Source organism: Homalodisca vitripennis, chromosome 8, assembly GCF_021130785.1.
Source record: "Homalodisca vitripennis isolate AUS2020 chromosome 8, UT_GWSS_2.1, whole genome shotgun sequence".
NCBI lineage: Eukaryota > Metazoa > Arthropoda > Insecta > Hemiptera > Cicadellidae > Homalodisca > Homalodisca vitripennis.
This window is the reverse complement of record NC_060214.1, coordinates 115,375,113-115,394,076: the sequence shown is the minus strand read 5'-3', so window position 1 is coordinate 115,394,076 and position 18,964 is coordinate 115,375,113. Positions and strand designations below refer to the sequence as shown.

The 18,964-nt window shown below is 38.7% G+C and overlaps 1 protein-coding gene across 1 annotated transcript in view; it reads left to right on the top strand.

Moving 5' to 3' along the window:
- LOC124367954 (derlin-2-like) overlaps nt 1–18,964 on the top strand; it is a 39,054-nt gene that overhangs the window by 4,574 nt on the left and 15,516 nt on the right. The window contains exon 2 of the mRNA XM_046825186.1: nt 18,786–18,851. Coding sequence (XP_046681142.1) covers nt 18,786–18,851 — 66 coding nt within the window. The remainder of the gene's footprint in view (nt 1–18,785; nt 18,852–18,964) is intronic.

Sequence of the window (18,964 nt, the reverse complement as noted above, 5' to 3'; positions counted from 1 at the left end):
TTAGGAATTTATTTATGGTTACTAGGATACCATGATGATCAGAATAGGAAAATCCATAATTTTGCAGGAGACATGACTCGAAATATTTTTGTTATTTATAAAAACGTTATCAGGCAATTTTGCATTGTGCATTACGGTTCAGTTAAAGGAAGTTGTGCTGTCTTAGAAGTTTTTTGTTAGTGCGAGAGGCAGGTCCATTTTTAGTGGTTATAGTCAATTTTGTAATTTAAAATCTACCACGACCACCCAGAGTTAATCCTCCAGTTAGAAAGAAAAGTAGTAAAAGTTATCTATTGCATCATTATATGGATCATTTTGCATATCATGCATAATTATGTATATCATTTAGGGGAACTCCCCTTAAAAATTCATAAGTTCCCCATACTTTTTAACCTATTTCATGATTTTTGTTTTGTTTTGTAGTATAAATATAGCTGTCTCCTTATCTTTATTCTTGCTTCCTTAGTCATTGACTCTGCTTTTAAGATCTGGCCTTCCTATCTGACTTCATGAGGTCTTCAATGTGTTACGGGTGTATTGCACAGTCTTTTATTCCTATACTTCCTTTAAAACTTGATTCCTTCAATTTACCTTCATTGAATGTTATAGACAGCATCATGAAATAATACAAGAGTCTCTCTTCCAAAAATACTCATTTTTTTGGGATTCGGGTTCCAGTACATTGTTGAATAGAATCGTTTCTAGTCTGGGTTATTTTACCGTGAAAACATTTTTATAGTAGATCTAATCTTGACAAATTCTGTATGTAAAGTTTTATTGCTGTCAATACAGTTGAGGTAGAAAATTTTTTGTGATTGTAAGGTAATTTATTCTTTATTTTACTTCTGCTAACTGTATTTGCACCAGGTGTTGGAGGCGGAGGGCAAGTGATGCCGCTGGTAAAAATTAAAAAAAAAAAAAAAAAATAAAAAAATTTAAAAGAAAATAAAAATGAGTGAAGAAAGAAACATAAGTCAAAAAAATATAATAAAAAAAGAAAAAAAAAAAAGAAAAATAACAAAAAATAAGAGAAAAAAAAAAAATAAAGTAAAAAAACGAAAATAAAAAAAAAAAGAAAAAAAAAAAAAGAAAAAAAAAATAAAAGAAAAAATAAAAAAAAAAAATAAAAGAACAAAAAAAAAAAAAAAAAAAAATAGAAAAAAAAAAAAAAAGGAAAAAGAGTAGAACCAGCGTTACAAGAAAAAAAAAAGAAAAAAAAAAAAAATTAAATTTTGTATAAAAAAAAAGAACAAAAAAAATAATTAAAGAAAAAGAAATAGATAGAAAAAAAATGAAAATAATAAAAAAAAATTAAAAAGATAATAATGGAGAAATTTGTTACGTAGTCTTATATTTGAAAAATCATAGAGATCTCCCAACGGAAAGCTATTTTTATGTAGGGATTGCAGTAATTGCTTCAGAAAGAATCAAATAATAAAATAAAAAATAAAAGGCGAAAAAACATTTTTTTTCGATTTTTGGCGTTCAACTCCCCTTAAAAAATCATAAGTTCCCCAAATTTTAACCTATTTCATTGATTTATGTTTTGTTTTGTAGTATAATATATGTAAGAAAATAAAAAAATAATACATTTTGAAAAATACAAAACTATGTAAACAAATAAATAAAAAAAAATTTGGGTTTTTTTGTTTTTGTTTTTTTTTCAACTTTGACACAGAAGAACATAATTAAATTTAATATGTTATTACTGAACAATAAAAATAATAAAAATACATTTTTACCTAAAACCATATGTTGTTTTGGGTACATACTGAAATTTTCATGCAAAAATATAGATTTTTACTTATGTAATGAATAAAACACAAAAAAACTTACCCTGTGTTATCTAGATAACAGCTGTTTTTGCCCTTAGTGTACTATAAAAAAAAACCAGCAAATACAAGTGTTGTTATTATTTTTAAGGAAAAGTAAACTTATTCAACTGTCATTTACCGCAGTTCGCGTTTAAATAACGTAATATTAAGCGCTGGAAAAAAAAATTCGCAACAACGAAATATCGTTCCATAGCATTTTTTGGAACAAAGGCCAACTACGATATATCGTTGCATAGCATTTTTCGGCACGATTACCAAAAACGATATATCGTTGCATAGCAGCCAAAGGGTTAAAGAGCAAGCAGCGGGCAAGAATCGCGTGATCTGAGTTTTGAATAGCCAAGCTAGGCCCTTAAACGAATAAGATCCCAGTTTTGTTTTGGATTTAAATTAAGGGTAAGATAAAAAAATGGGTAAATGTAATAAAAATTCTTAAAGCTGTGCGTTCTTAAACGTATTGAAAACAAGGAAAATGTTACGACGGAATTCCAGACCATAAAACTAATGGTAGTGAATTAACGGAAAAGAACCAAAGATTATAATTACAGTTATTTACAAGTAATCATAGCGACCTCTCAATATATTGAATAAAACAATATTGTAGATTAACTCAGTCAAATTATGTGTATGGTATATTTTAAGGGTTTAGTAGAATAGCTGATCTGGTTTTTATATTAATTTAGTACAAATATCGATACATAAAATTCGTATATACAGAGTGATTCAAAACTAAACGGCAATCTCTCGGGAGCTTATTCTATAGCTAAAAAACAAGTAAAAAAGTTCATATAACCATATGCCCGGAAACGCTTCGTTAGCGAGTTACGCCTAGCAAAAGATTTCGCCCGGATTTCAGAACCCTTGGTGAAGTCAGGCCGTATAAAAATGGTAAAGGTAGTTACAAAGATACAAATACGATTGTGTTTTTTATGTTTTTATATCTGACAAATTTATTAAAAATTCGTCCCAGAGCTGTAAATGCAATACTTTCAGAGATATCTTACGTAAAACACAAGAATTGGTGCAAAGAAATAACACATGTTTGTGTTTAACGTAAGATTACTTCCATAAATGTTAAATAAAGGTCATTTTTTTTCTTAAACAGATTTTGTAGAACATTTAATTCTGAAAAGATTCATGTGAATTACTTAGGAAAAAAATTAATAATAGGTATTGAAATTTAGCTTTATTTAAAAATAAAACAGACGCAGACAAAAATGCATATTCTTATCTGCATAAAATATTAAACTAATGTTTAGGTTGTGAGTAACAGCTGATCATTTATTCTAGACTGAACATTAACATAAAATGTATTTACCTTTATAAAACTGTAATAATCACCTATAATAGTTGCTCAAAGTGTCCTCCGTTGTTAGCAATGCACGTTATCGCACGACGAATCCACTCTTTTCTAGCGCGTTTCAATAACGTTTGGAGCATTCTGATAGTTTCTGCCGCCTCTGTAATGCGATTACGTAACTCCTCTATTGTGTTAATCCTTTTTTGAATAAACAATTGACTTCATCCAACCCCATAAGAAAAAGTCTGCTGGCGTGAGGTCAGGAGAACGTGGTGGCCATTTTTACTGGTCCATTTCGACCTAATCCATTGTCTACCGTATGTATCATTTAAATCACATCATTAGAAAAATGTGGAGGTGCTCCGTCGTGCATAAACCATGCATTTATTCTGTTTTGAACAGGAATATCTTCCAAGAGGGTAGGCAGGTTTGTTCTTAAAAAAATTTAAGTACGCTACTCCATAAGTCGATTAGGGAGGAAAAATAGACCAATCAAATTATCACCCAGAACACCAAGCCATACATTGACTGAAAATGTATGTTGAAAATGCCTCGTCGCAGTTTCATGTGGCTTGTCGTACGCCCAAGTATGGGTATTACGAAAATTTACAATTCCATTTCTAGTAAAAACAGGATTCATCAGTAACGAGAATACGCCGAAGAAAATACTGATGTCGTAAACAATTTTCTTCTTAACTAGCGGCAGAACATCTTCCGTTTATTAAGATCTTGCGGTAATAAGTCTTGAACACGTGTTATATGGAATGGTACAACTGTGCTTCATGAAGTGTCCGGCCATACGCTTGACTGGCAAATATTTAACTGACGTGATAATCGTCTGGTGCTTGTGGTTGGTGATAATTCTACAGCATTTATTATTGCTTGTTCATTATTATAGTTCCTTGTGCTACGTTGACGACCAGTATCTATTCGCTTCGGTTTAAAGCTACCAGGTTTCTCTAAGTCGTCTCTCCACAGCTTCAAATGTTTTGCGATCAGGTGTTCTTCGATGTGGAAAAGTATCACGATATTCCTGAACTGCAGCTAAACCATTCTTGTTAACTTTGGCGTAAATCAGTATCATGTCCCGTATACTCTTCAAACGAATACATACCATTTACATTATCTGCCATTATTTACTTGTATAAAATATTTCCAAATAATCACAGGATCTCACAAAATACAATCTTCACACGCCACAATACAAAAACCTCCATAAAGGTTATTCAAATATTACTTCATGAACTTAATTGTTGATCAGCTGATATTGCCAACCTTTGCAAAGAAAATATGACGATAAAAAGTGTTGAATAAATGATCAGCTGTTACTCACAACCTAAACATTAGTTAATATTTTATGCAGATAAGAATTTGCATTTTTGTGCGTCTGTTTTATTTTTAAATAAAGCTTAATTTCAATACCTATTATTAATTTTTTTTTCCTAAGTAATTTCACATGAATCTTTTCAGAATTAAAATGTTCTACAAATCTTTTTAAGAAAAAAATGACCTTTATTTAACATTTTATGGAAGTAATGTTACGTTAATCACAAAAATGTGTTATTTCTTTGCACCAATTCTTGTGTTTTTACGTAAGAATCTCTGAAAGTATTGCATTTACAGCTCTGGGACGAAATTTTTAATTTGTCAGATATAAAAACATAAAAAAACAATCGTATTATGTATCTTTGTTAACTACCTTTACCATTTTTATACGGCCTGACTTCACCAAGGGTTCTGAAATCCCGGGCGAAATCTTTTGCTAGGCGTAACTCCGCTAACGAAGCGTTTCCGGGCATATGGTTATATGAACTTTTTTACTTGTTTTTAGCTATAGAATAAGCTCTCGAGAGATTGCCGTTTAGTTTTGAATCACCCTGTATATATATGTATCGAAAGTCACAGTATAATAATCAGCCACCAACACAATCGTATTATGATTAGGCTATTGATTTTAAATATTGATACTATCGAATACGACATTTGACCTATAGATATTCATAAATTATCATTACCAGGTTTCTTTAGTTAGACTAGTGATGTCGTTGTTGCTAGTGATGTCATTACCCGTTGTTATTTCGTTTGTGTAGGAGACGGCTAGTTACGACAAGAACAATAGCAATGAATATGCAGATATTGGCTCAAAATAATTTTATAAACACTAAGCAATGTTTTAAATCGTTATAAGATAATGACCTTGCTCCGAACTGTTCAGTTTGTATTGATGAGATGAAAACTAGAATTAAAGCTGAAAATCACGATGAAAGTAAGAACAAACATGACATATCTATAAACGATCTTGAGAAGATTTTTTGGGTAGACTTTAATAAGCGACCTACATTCGTTATTATCGAATGGCTTGATTGTTTGTATCCGAATGATAATTCGATATTACAATTTATCATATGATTTCAATTTCTTAGTTATAGTAATTTTAATGTAAACAATAAACAACAAGAAGTAACTAATATTTTAAGACTTTTAAAATGGTAATGAATATGAGGAAAATATGCAAGATATTTCTCACAAGTGATGAGATTTGTTTAAGAAGCTTCAACATGTGGGTTTTGCTCCTGGTAATACATGGGGAGAATTCCTTCTTCCATTTCACAAAAGCGGTTATTTATTGATATCAAGCTGGGTAAGTTATAATAATATTGTAAGGTTTCTTTGATATTTAAGTCTAGCCCATAGTTGGTTTTATTGTATAGTAATGTTGTAAAATTTATGTATTTGAAATTGTAATGTACAAAATTCTTCTCGTATGGTAATTTATTATAACCCTTATTGTGTACGATTTTTACATACATTGAAGTTGGATAATGTATCGAATGGTTCAATACAAATAACCGAATAATGATTGTAGGCCGCTTATTAAAGGCGCCCCGATTTTTTTTTTTAACATACTAAGTTTGGTATTAAAAATAGAATGAAAAATTGTGTACTATTTTAGTTGAAATGAAACAAACAATGACTTTTAGTTATTAATTAATGTTGTACTTTTATAATTTATTACCTATATTATATTTATATTATATAACAGTACTTTATAACAGTTTAAAAGGTACTTTGGGATTATACCGACCACACCCAGACATGAATCGTTATTTCACATTTCGTTTCTACTGATTACTAGATTAGCGTAGAACAATATTTCGTCAATATAAAACAGGAATTGTCTTATCGCAAACACCTCCCCATCCTCAGACAGAGGTCAAAGTCGAGCGTCTAGTAGATAACGTGATTGCAGAGTCTCGCCGCCCGTTCAGCTGGTGCATCGCTTTGTTGTACTTCCGTGTTTTACCTCTACATTTCTCCAAACACAAAAATTCAACAAAAACAAACATTTACCAAACTAAACTTTTTATTAAAAAAACACTCAAAACTTGTTTTTATTCTTGATCACATTCCGCCACCCAAAATGCGAGTGCCTCCGGCCATCAGCGCGGGCTTCGACAGCACCTTCGGTGCTGCCCCGCGCTGATGTCGACGAAAGAAAAACATCCCTCGAGATAGTACCTATCAGTAAAATATCAAATTCTAGAGGGGCTAATCAGAAATATAAATTGAATTGTAATGGAAAGGCAATGATGTACCGTGCAAATCACGTGATGCCGCGCGGCCTGCCGTAATCAGGATTCTCGAGAAAGATAAGATAACAGCGACAACAATACCGATCACAATACCTGGAAATGCTTGTAAGTTTGTAATTTTGTAATTGAAGAGTTGTTTTTTCGTTCTATCATGTTTGTTTCTATAAATTTCTATTTTTGTGTTCTTCATACTGGTGTGGTCGGTATAATCCCAAAGTACCGTTTAAAATATTAAATAGTAAGACAAAATTAAATTAAAATTTAAACATTTATTTTAATACCCATAGTAATAAAAAAATAATTATAATAATAAGCTGATCACATTACCCCTCAGTGGTTTTGAGTCCATATACACGGGCTGTTCACATCGGCTCTCGGCGGTTTTGCGTCTATATACGTGGGCTGACCATATCGGCTCTTGGTGGTTTTACGATCTGCAGAGCCGATCTAATCGGCTCTTGGCGATGTAAGGGTTAAAACAGCTAGCATTAAATTAATTTAAAATAACTATAGTAAAAATTGTTTTGTATTCGATAGTTTAGGTATTTATAATCGATAATTTGATTCCCTGATTCGTTGTCGTAGTGGTCGCATACTGCAGCCATTTATAGATCATCATTAAATTATTACTTTTTATATACAAAAATAAATGGCAGCAATATAATCAGCGGCCACCAACATAATCGGATGATGATTATCGAATGATTTGAATCATCAATATTCATTACCATTGAAAGGACTGAAGGCAAGATGTCGGACCAAATAACATAATAGATATTTCAAAGAACAATATGGTTTAGCTAGTTTTCAATCTTAGAAATTAATGTATAAATATTAATATAATATACAAATTAAAATATAATTAAATAATTGGAACAAAACAATAACATTTACTTACCTTATGCATTTTCAATGGTAAACGTGACTGCTTGTGAAACAAAGGACACATGTACATCACTGTTCTTGTCACCATTAGTCAATAACGAAACACATGACTTTAATTATGAATTTATTTCCAAACATGATTTTACTTTGAATTAATTTTGAGTGGTAATATCAAGCTGAATTAAGTTTTATGCTTTTAAAATCATTTTACGTAGTGAAGCTATACTTTTTATGTATAAAATAAATATATTTGTTTCAGATTACATAAAATAACTAAACTTTAATTTAAACGACGTTTGAGCAACATAGTACTTACAATTAGGCTACTTTAGCCAATCTAAAATGGTATTTCTGCAAGTACTGATGCCGTCAAAAATACAATAATTAATTTAAAAGTCATATATTTTTTATTTCAACTAAATAGTACATGACTTTTCATTATATTTATAGTACCAAATTTAGAATGTTAAAAAAATGTCTTCTCAAAATCGTTCTTAGATATGTCATGTTTTTTGTTACTGTTTTTGCAGGGAAACACTAATTGATATCCATCTTAAATTCTAGTTTACATCTCATCAATATAATGTGGACAATTTAGATTTAATGGCGCAAAGTCTTTATATTGTAACAATTTAAAACATTGCTTTTTTTCCCCCCTTGGGGCGGCCTACTGCCATGCACTTAAGCCTCAAGGGCCTTTTGCGCACCCCGGAAACACCATGAGGCCTACCAGTCTACAACTTCAGCAGTTCAACAAACCGCCGAAAACAACCTATCAGGTCCTACTGGGAAAACTCACCACCCCTGTTCAAGCTACCAAAGATGGCATACCGCTCTCTTGCTATTGCAGGGCAATCAAAGAGCAGGTGCTCAGCAGTCTCCTCCTGCTCATTACACCTTCCACAGAGCGGATCCTCCTGAAGGATGCCAACTCTGTGTAGATGCTTCTTCAGGTGACCATGCCCCGTAATGAGACCAATGACCTTAGAAGACATTGATCTGTTTAATGAGAGAAGGTCCGAAGCTACCTTGGAGGAAGGTGACTGTAATACCATTCTACTCACTCTCAAACCCGGATGCAACCTCCACCTTCTCCCATGCTCCGCGCGAATCCATTTCGAGACAACCCTAGAGGATTCACACCTTGGAACACCGCAGAACGGTTGAGGGCCCGTCATAATTGTTGCTGAGCCCTGGTTGGCCAGGGCATCAGCTCTTTCGTTCCCAGGAATCCCCTCATGACCAGGAAACCATTATAAAAACATTCTGAGTTGAGCCAATATCTGTATATTCATCGCCATTGTTCTTGTCATCACTAGCCTTCTCCTACATAAACGAAATAACAACAAATGGTATTACCGTCATTAGCAACAGCTGGTAATAATTAATTATGAATATCTATAAAGCAAATGTCGTATTCAATAGTATCGATATTAATTTAAAAACGATAGCCTAATCATAATCTGATTGTGTTGATGGCCGCTTCTTATATTGCTGCCAAATAAATGATCTATATCATAATATGAAATACGTATAACTTAATTCGGTTTGTTATTGTCATGAGAATTCGATAGGCTACTCATGAATATTGATGATTTTACATAATCATGATCGATTATAGTGTTGGCTGCTCATTATACTGCAACTGTGAAATGCACAAAACCAAATTCAGTCAACTTGAAATATGCCATGTATGTGACTATTGTTCTTCACATAATGGGGTTTTTGGCACAAGACCTTTTAAAGTCAAGAAAAACACGTTTTATAATTATTTTAAAAGCAATTTCATTCAGTTTTCTTAAATTGACTGTCAAATTTAATTTGACGAAGTCTATTTCATTAAGTTTTGTAAAGTGACTGCCATTTTGAATTCAACAGTCTCCTATTTAAAAGTTTAATAATACGCCGACGTGAAACTGACCATCCATTGAAAGAACGAGTACCCGGACCTAGTTCTTAACTGAATCCTAATGTAGTTCATCAATTTAACCCATGCAAAATATATTTAATTTAATAACGTGAAGCTAAATACTACAAATAAGGATTTCAAATGAACAAAGATTACTTTTATGATGATAATCGCCTTTTTTAGCGACCATTTTCTGGACTACTCATTTAACAAGACAATTTCTGAGAAACCCTATAGATGGTCTCGTACCTCAAAAAGTACGAGCCAATTTTGATAAAACTTTATATATGTTGTATACATGGTCTACTACACTGCAATACAGCCCTCATTCTTAGGCCACACCTATTTTCGGAACCACACCGATTTTACAGGATATGTTCTGAAAAACAAAAATCTATAGAAAATAGGTGAAGCCTAAGAATGAAGCTTATATGCTTTTTCCCGGACTGTATTGTTCATGAGGCTGTTGAACAACCACCCGAAAGTGAGGGGAGACATGCGGGTTCGCGCCCACTCATTGCAGGTTGGAGTCTGGCGCACCGTATTGGTACCCTTCAGTGGATTGAGTGGGCTATTCACTCATTCAGTCCTTACAAGGCTCTGGGGGCGACGGGGTTGAGACCGGTTTGCTTGCAGCGGGGAATTGGTACATTCTCCTTCCACAGCTGTGCAGACTGTCATGAGCCTCCGTGGCTCCTCAGGTACATCACTACCCTGGAGAGTGTCAGAGTGGTGTTCATACGAAGCAGGGGAGGGTGGGCATGGGATCGGCGACGTCCTTTCAGGCCGATATGCCTGTCTCCTTCCTTCTCAAAACCATGGTGAAAATGCGTTGCCAGGTTTGTTTGGGACGGAGCTCTTCTGGAGCGACCTTTGCATCCTAACCTGCATGCCGACACTCAGGAAGTCATGCGACTAGGCCTGCAATCATTGGTATGCAGGATTGAGAAGACGCTGGCGGCAAAAAGAGGTAGCATAGGAGTCTTTGTGACATTGAAGGTGCCTTTTGATAATTACAGCCCATTCAGGCGGATTATCAATGCGGTCTCGGGACGTGGCGTGATGGTCAGGTGTGTGACTGGTAGGGGCCTTGCTCACGGACAGGGTTGTTGTTTCAACCCTTATGGGGAGCAAGTGTTAGTGCAAAGGGCTACGAGGGGCTGTCCGCAGGGCGGCGTTCTCTCTCCTTTCTGTGGAACCTGGTGTGGTGACTGCTGACTTCTTTGAAATAGGTGTTTTTGCACTAAGGGGTACGCAGATTGATATTGTGAGTCTTGTGAGTGGCAAGTTCAACACAACAATCACGAATTGACCAATGCTGCTCTGAACATGGTGGAAACTGGTGTGATAAGGTTTGGCGCTCACCGTCAACCCCACAGGCTGCCGTGTTTGCCTATACCAGGATGGCGGGACAGATGGAGGGCATTGGTCCTTTTCTATTTAAGGCTCACCCGTTGAGCTGAAGCTGAGGTCAAGTACCTGGGGTGTGTCTAGATAGGGTTCTAAAAACTGGGGACCTCATCTAGAAAGGGTCATTGCCAGGGGTAAGTGGTCTTCTAATGCTAATGCTGACGTGGTATTCGGTTTGTGATAGGTGGGCTCCCTGGGGGATAGAGCGAGGCTCCTTGTACGGCTTTATGTTTCCGTGGTCAGACCCTGCACTAATGTACGGGAGCTGTTGTCATATTGTGGCCAAAAATGGAAGCCAAAAACGGTGTAGGTTTAGCACGTTTGGCAGGTATCAAAGGATGGCCTGCCTCGCTATCACAGGGGCCTTTCCTAGTTGCGCCAGGTCGCGGCTCTGGATGTTGGGTGTCATTAATCGTCGCCCCCCTGGACATTGTTTTCATTCGAGCTATGGCCAAGGAAGAGTGCCTACTGTCTGCAGCAGACGTGGATGCTGGTCGGGCTGCAGCGGTGGGCCACTGCAGAATTAGCACTCTGATACAGGAGGATGTTTTGCATGAATGATCTCTGATCAGATGCACCAAAAGTTTTCTTTGACAAACCCTTTAGGATTCTTTTGCCCTCAAGTGATGTTGGTCAGAGGGGGGAAGCAAACCTCTATCCACCAGCGGAGCTCGAATGGTTACACAGACGGCTCTAAAACAATAAGCGGCCACAGGTGCTGGGAATTCCTGGGGATTAGTGAGACCATGTAGGGAGCTCGCTGGTTGGTTCCTATTCGGGGGTCCGTTTTCCCTCGTCCCCCGTACCCGTTCCCCCTCTCCGTCCGTCCGCCGCCGTATGCCGTGCCCCCGTCCGTCCCCGTATCCCGCCCGGTCCCTCGTCCGTTCCGTCCCCGTCCGCCCCTCCCTCCGTCCGTCCCGTCGCTCGTCCCGTCACCGCCGTCCGCACCCGTCCAGCCGCCCTCCCCCTCCCCCGTCCGTATCGTCCCCGTGCCGTCCGTTCCTCGTTGTCCCCCTCCCGGATCTCCTCGTCCGTCCGTTCCGCCCCGTCCGTCGCCCCCGTCCAGTCGCCGCCCGTTCCGTCCCCCCGTCCGCCGTCCCGTCCCCGCGCCTCCCGTCCCCGTCCCCGTATCCGGATACAGTCTTTCAAGCGGGGGAGGTTTTCGAGGCCCATTTGGAAATGTGCTTCGTGAGAAGAATCTTCGTGCCTTGCGATATAGAGGGCAAGGACGATTAAACATTTTCACGGACAGTCATGGCAGCGCTGTTTGGCTCCTGGAAGGATGTGGATTCTTGCCGCAACCAGAATCCAATCTGGTTTGGGATTGCTTAATCAGACCGGTTTTTCCTCCTTGCCAGAAATCAACAATGTAACGTTTTGTTGGGTTCCTGGTCTAAGGGGATGGATTTCTGGGGGGAACGAAAGAGCTGATGCCCTGGCCACCAGGGCTCCAGCAACAATTATGGACGGGGGGCCCTCCTCAACCATTTTGATCCGGTTGTGTTGTTCAAGGTGTGTGAAGCCTCTAGGGTTTGTCTCAGAATATGGATTCGCTGCGGGAGCAGAGCAATGGGAGAAGGTGGAGGTTGGCATCCGGGGGTTTGAGAGTGAGTAGAATGGTTTTACAGTCACCTTCCTCCAAGGTGGGCTCGGACCTTCCTCTCATTAAACAGATCAATGTCTTCCAAGGTCATTAGGTCTCATTACGGGGCATTCAATTGATTCCACCTGAAGAAGCATCGAACACAGAGTTGGTATCCTTCAGGTAGGATCGCTCTGTGGAAGGTGTATGTAATGAGAGGATGGAGGAGACTGTGAAGCACCTGCTCTTTGATTGCCGAAGCAATAGCCAGAGGAAAGAGAGCGGTATATGCCATCTTTGGATAGCTTGAACAGGGGTGGCGAGTTTTCCCAGGAGGGATCTTGATAGGTGTTTTCGGCGGTTTGTTGAACTGCTGAAGTTGTAGGACTGGTAGTTCCTCATGGTGTTATTCGGGCCGCGCAAAAAGGCCCTTGAGGCTCTTCTTTAAGTGCATGGGCAGAGGGCCGCCCCAAGGAAGAGGAAAAAAAAAAAAAAAAAAAAAAAAAAAAAAAAAAAAAAAAAAAATGGGACAGTATTATAGTAAAGTAGACCATGTATTGAATGTGTATAGAAAGTTTTATCAAAATTGGCCTGTACGTTTTTTGAGATACGGCCATTCATATGTTTTTCCACTATTTGACATGTAAAATTAATACATCTCCGAAAATAGGTGTGGCGCGGGTATCCAAAGGATGGCCGCCCTTGCTATCACTGGGACTTTTCCTAGTGCGCCAGGTGCGGCTCTGGACTGTTGTCTTAATCTCGCCCCCCTGGACATTGTCATTCGAGCTATGGCCAGGAGGAGTGCCTACTGTCTTCAGCAGATGGGACTCTGGTCGGGCTGCAGCGGTGGGCACTGCAGAATTAGCACTCTGATACAGGAGGATGTTTTGCACATGATCTCTGATCAGATGCCACAAAAGTTTTCCTTTGACAAACCCTTTAGGATTATTTTACCCTCAAGGGATGATTGGTCAGAGGGGAAGAAACCTCTTCCACCAGCGGAGCTCGAATGGTACACAGACGGCTCCAAAACAAAAAGCGGCACAGGCACTGGAATTCTGGGAGTGAGACCATGTAGGGAGCTGGTAGTTCCTATGGGTCCGTATCCGACAGTCTTTCAAGTGGAGGTCGCAGCCATTACGGAATGTGCTCGTAAGAATCTTCGTCTGCGATATAGGGGCAAGACGATTAACATTTTCACGGACAGTCAGGCAGCGCTGATGGCGCTGGATTCTTGCGCAATCAAATCCAAACTGGTTTGGGATTGCTATCAGACCGTTTCCTCCCTTGCCAGAATCAACAATATAACCGTTTGTTGGGTTCCTGGTCATGAGGGGATTCTTGGGAATGAAAGATCTGATGCCCTGGCCAACCAGGGCTCAGCAACAATTATGACGGGCCGTCAACCGTTCTGCGGTGTTCCAAGGTGTGAATCCTCTAGGGTTGTCTCGAAATGGATTCGAGCGGAGCATGGGAGAAGGTGGAGGTTGCATCCGGGTTTGAGAGTGAGTAGAATGGTATTACAGTCACCTTCCTCCTAGGTGGCTTCGGACCTTCTCTCATTAAACAGATCAATGTCTTCTAAGGTCATTGGTCTCATTACGGGGCATGGTCACCTGAGGAAGCATCTACACAGAGTTGGCATCCTTCAGGAGGATCCGCTCTGTGGAAGGTGTAATGAGCAGGAGGAGACTGCTGAGCACCTGCTCTTTGATTGCCCTGCAATAGCAAGAGTGCGGTATGCCATCTTTGGTAGCTTGGACAGGGGTGGTGAATTTTCCCAGGAGGACTTGATAGGTTGTTTTCGGCGGTTTGTTGAACTGCTGAAGTTGTAGACTGGTGGGCCTCATGGTGTTTCCGGGGTGTGCAAAAAGCCCTTGAGGCTTAAGTGCATGGCAGTAGGCCGCCCCAAGGAAAAAAAAAGAAAAAAAAATGTGGCTTATATTGTAGTATATAGTAGACTGTGTCTCAAATGTGTATAAACTTTTATGAAAATCGGCTGGTACGTTTTTGAGGTACAGCCATTCATAGGTTTCATTTTTTAGTATTTGACATGTAAAATTGATAAATCTCTGAAAATAGGCGCGTTTTAAGAATGAAGCTAGTAATATAAATACAGTGGACCGTGTATTAAATGTGTATAGAAAGTTTTATCAAAATCTGCCTGCGTTTTTGAAGTACGGTCATTTATAGATTTGTTTTTTTCTGCATTTAGCCTGTGAAATGAAATACATTTGGTCATGAAAATCGGTATTTTTAGTTTTAAAATACCAGTTACGTAGATTCTATAGATATTTTTTGTAATTATTCTTCTTGTTTTCAAATAATTAAATTAATTTATCTTGTTAATTGAACTGGTTCAGGAACTAGGTTAGTGGTAGTTCAGGAACTAGGTCAGGAGTAGTTCATGAACCAGGTTAGGATTCGTGACAGAGGATTCTTCTTCTTATTCTAAGGGGTGGCCTACTGCCATGCACTTAAGCCTCAAGGGCACACCCCAGAAGCACATCATGAGGCCTACAACCTAACAATCTATGATTTCAGCAGTTCCACAAACTGCCAAAAACAACCTATCAGGTCCTCCTGGGGAAATTCACCACCCTTGTCCAAACTACCAAAAATGGCATACCTCTCCCTTGCTATTGAAGGACAATCAAAGAACAAGTGTTCGGCAGTTTCACCCTGCTCATCACACATTTTACAGAGCTGATCCTCCTGAAGGATGCCGACTCTATGAAGATGCTTTTTCAGGTGACCATGTCCGGTGATCAGACCTATAACCCGAGAAGACATTGATCTATTTAGTGAGAGAAGGTTAGACGCCACTTTGAAGGAAGGTAACTGTAGTAGAATTTTGCTCATTCTCATGCCCGGATGCAACCTCCACCTTCTCTGATGTTCAGTGCAAACCCATTTCGAGACAGTCCCAAAGGATTCACACCTTGGAATACCGCAGAACAGTTGAGGGCCTTTCATAATTGCCGCTGAGCCCTGGTTGGCCAGGGCATCAGCTCTTTCATTCCCAGAGATCCCCTTATGGCCAGGAACCCAAGAAACAGTCGCATTGTTGATTCTGGTAAGGGAAGAAACGACTTGATAGCAATCCAAGACAAGTTTGGATTTGAACATACTAGAGTCCAGTGCCATCAGTGCTGCCTGACTATCCGTGAAAATATTGATCATCTTACTCCTATATCGCAGACAAAGATTCTCATGAGCACATTCCATAATGGCTGCGACCTCCGCCTGATAAACTGTAGGATAAGGACCCACAGGGACCACCAGCTCCCTGCATGGTCTCACCCCACAATTCCAGCGCCTGTGCCGCTTCTTGTTTTAGAGCCGTCTGTAAACCATTCAAGCCCCACTAGTGGAAGAGGTTTCCTTCCCTCCGACCAATCGTCCCTAGGAGGTATTGTCAAAGGAAAATTTTTGTGGTATCTGATCAGAGATCATGTGCAGAGCATCCCCCTGAATCAAAATGCTAATTCTACAGTGCCCACTGCTGCAGTCCGACCAGAGACCCGCTTGCTGAAGACAGTAGGCACTCCTCCTGGCAATAGCCCGAATAACAATGTCCAGGGGGCGAGGTTGAGGCTGCACCCGGCGCACTAGGAAAAGTCCCAGTGATAGCAAGGCAAGCCATCCTCTGGATGCCAGCCAGACAAGCTACCGCCATCTTGGCCTCCATTTTTGGCCACCAGACAACAGCCCCAAAAATTAGTGCGGGTCTGACTACGAAACATAAAGCCAGTACAAAAGCCTCGGCTTAAGTCCCCAAGCGACCGAGCTTAAGCTTAAGCTCGGCTTAAGACCTATCACGCGTCTGCATTAAAAACCATTTCCCCCTGGCGATGACTCTTTCTAGATGAGGAACCCTATCTAGGATCACGCCCAGATACTTGACCTCGGACTTCAACTGAATGGAAGAACCATTGAGTAGAAATGGACCAATATCCTCCATCTGTCACCTCCTGGTAAAGGCAACTACAGCAGCCTTGGTGGGGTTGACAGTAAGGCCCACCCCATCACACCGGTTTCTCACCATGTTTAGAGCAGCATTGGTCAGTTCCGTGACTGTTGTGTTGAACTTGCCACTCACAAGAATCACAATATCATCTGCGTACCCCTGTGCAAAGACACCGTTACTTTTCAAAGACATTATGGGGGTCATCCACAATTAGGTTCCACAGGAGAGGAGAAAGGACGCCACCCTGTGGATAGCCCCTCATAGTCCTTGCACTGACACTTGCTCCCATAAGAGTGGTAACAACCACCTGTCTGTGAGCAAGGCCCTTATCCAGTCACATATTTGACCATTAATACCACGTCTGGAGACCGCATTGATAATCGCTTGAGTGCCCCGTATTGTCAAAGGCTCCTTCGATGGCCAAAAAGACACCTATGGCTACCTCTTTTGCTGCCAGTGTCTTCTCAATACTACATACCAATTGATGCAGGGCCGAGTCACATGACTCCATGGAGTGCAGGCATGCTGATTTTGATGTAGTGGTCACTCCAAAAGAGATCCCTCCCAAACAAACCTAGCAACCATTTTCTCCATGGTTTTGAGAAGAAAGGAGGACAGACATATCGGCCTGAAAGACGGGTCGATCCAGGCTAGCCCTCCCCTGCTTCGGTATAAACACTACTTTGGACACTCCAGGACAGTGGAATGTACCTGAGGGCCACGGAGGCTCTGAACAGTCTGCACAGCTGGGGAAGGGGAATATCCAGCTGCTAGCAAACTGGTGACATCCCGTCTCCCCCAGGAACTATGATTAGTTCTTTCTATTTCTTATGGGCAGTTTAAGACTGCTAATAATACGTTTTATCATCTGAAAAAGTGTGTATAGTTGATACAGATGATTTAAGTAAGTTATCTTTAAAATTAATTAATCAGTATCATCGTTATAGTTAAGTAATAGCATTTGTCATTGGCCGCAAGCATGTGTTATTTGTGTCACAAGCTGTCAAACACATTTATCCTTCAAATTAGTAAATTAGTAACTTAATTTTTTTGTTTGTTACACTTTATAAATACATAGCCTAGATAATTTGTATTCATCATTTAATTATTAATATTGTATACATAAAAACAACTGAACTATACTGTAATTTGAATTAACTGTAACTTAATTCGGTTTGATATTTTGGTTTCGGCAGTTTAGATATTCATGAATATCAATTATTCAATTGTAATGGGGCCCTCTTATTATAATGCAGCCATATTTATTACCAGACCTAGATTACACTGTAAAATTGATATCAGTCGTCATTAGGAAACAAGGGTTTTGTGATCATTTGTAATAAGAAATATTGTTGGTTCAATTGTAGTGATGGCCACTTATTATAATGCAGCCCCGACTGATGGTTAGTTGAGCAGTTGGTCCACTGATTTAATGTACAAAGTGTTGATTAATTTCTTTTTAAAGAAATGAGGTTTCCGATGTAGCCTATTGTACTAGATTTGTGGCTGCCCCTCTGGAAATAACTACTGTTGGCAGTGGTTTTCCAACGTAAATAACTTGAATATTCAAACCTACTGCCTACTGAATTAGGTTTAAAATACTAATAGCATAAAACAGTCTGTTGCTATGCAGAGTTTGTAACTTTTAAGTGAAACCTCAAAAAAAAAAATTATTAAGCGATTCCGTTGCCTTTTAGCACTTTTCTTTCTAATTGGTTCAAAATAATTCATAGTGGGCCTAATTTGTTAGAATTTTTAAATATATGTCATGGTAATATTTCATCTGTAATCCATTCAGAATCTCTGTTTGCAGGAAATTTACAAAACATTTCAGTTTCGTCTAAGTGAAGTTATGTAAGAAATGTTGCACAGCTTTTGTCGAACCTTGAATTATTATTCTCCATATTTCACAGCTCTGAACTGCGGATTGACTAATAACAAGAATAACATTTAGTGCTAGAAACACTGAATGTGACTTCTGTCGGCCATGATGTTATATTACATTTAACATTTGTGTGTAATTATAGGCCTATCAAATGTAGTTTTTCTCGATATTTTTTATTTATTCATTGTGTTTTGTGCTTTGTTTGTAAATTTTAAATTATTACTGTTCTAGATGGATAATCCTTGCTTTTAACATTTATTGACACATTAGTTGACTTAAAGTCAAAACTATAGTAGTTTGAACTGTTTGACGAAGATATGATTTTATTTTTATTAGAAATGAATTCTTAAATAAGAGAACTAGATACTAATCAAGGATAAGTTCAAGTCTTATTGGTTTGTTTATTGTTCCAGCAATTGGACCTGGTGTCACCATTCCAGCTGTACTTCAATCCCATCCTCATATTAAAACAATACCAGGTGTGTAGTTTATCTTAATTAAAGCTCTAAGAAAATAATGGAACTGTATATTTTAGTCTAATTTCAGTGAAATATAACTATAGCATTTTGTTAACTACTGTGTATTTATGCAG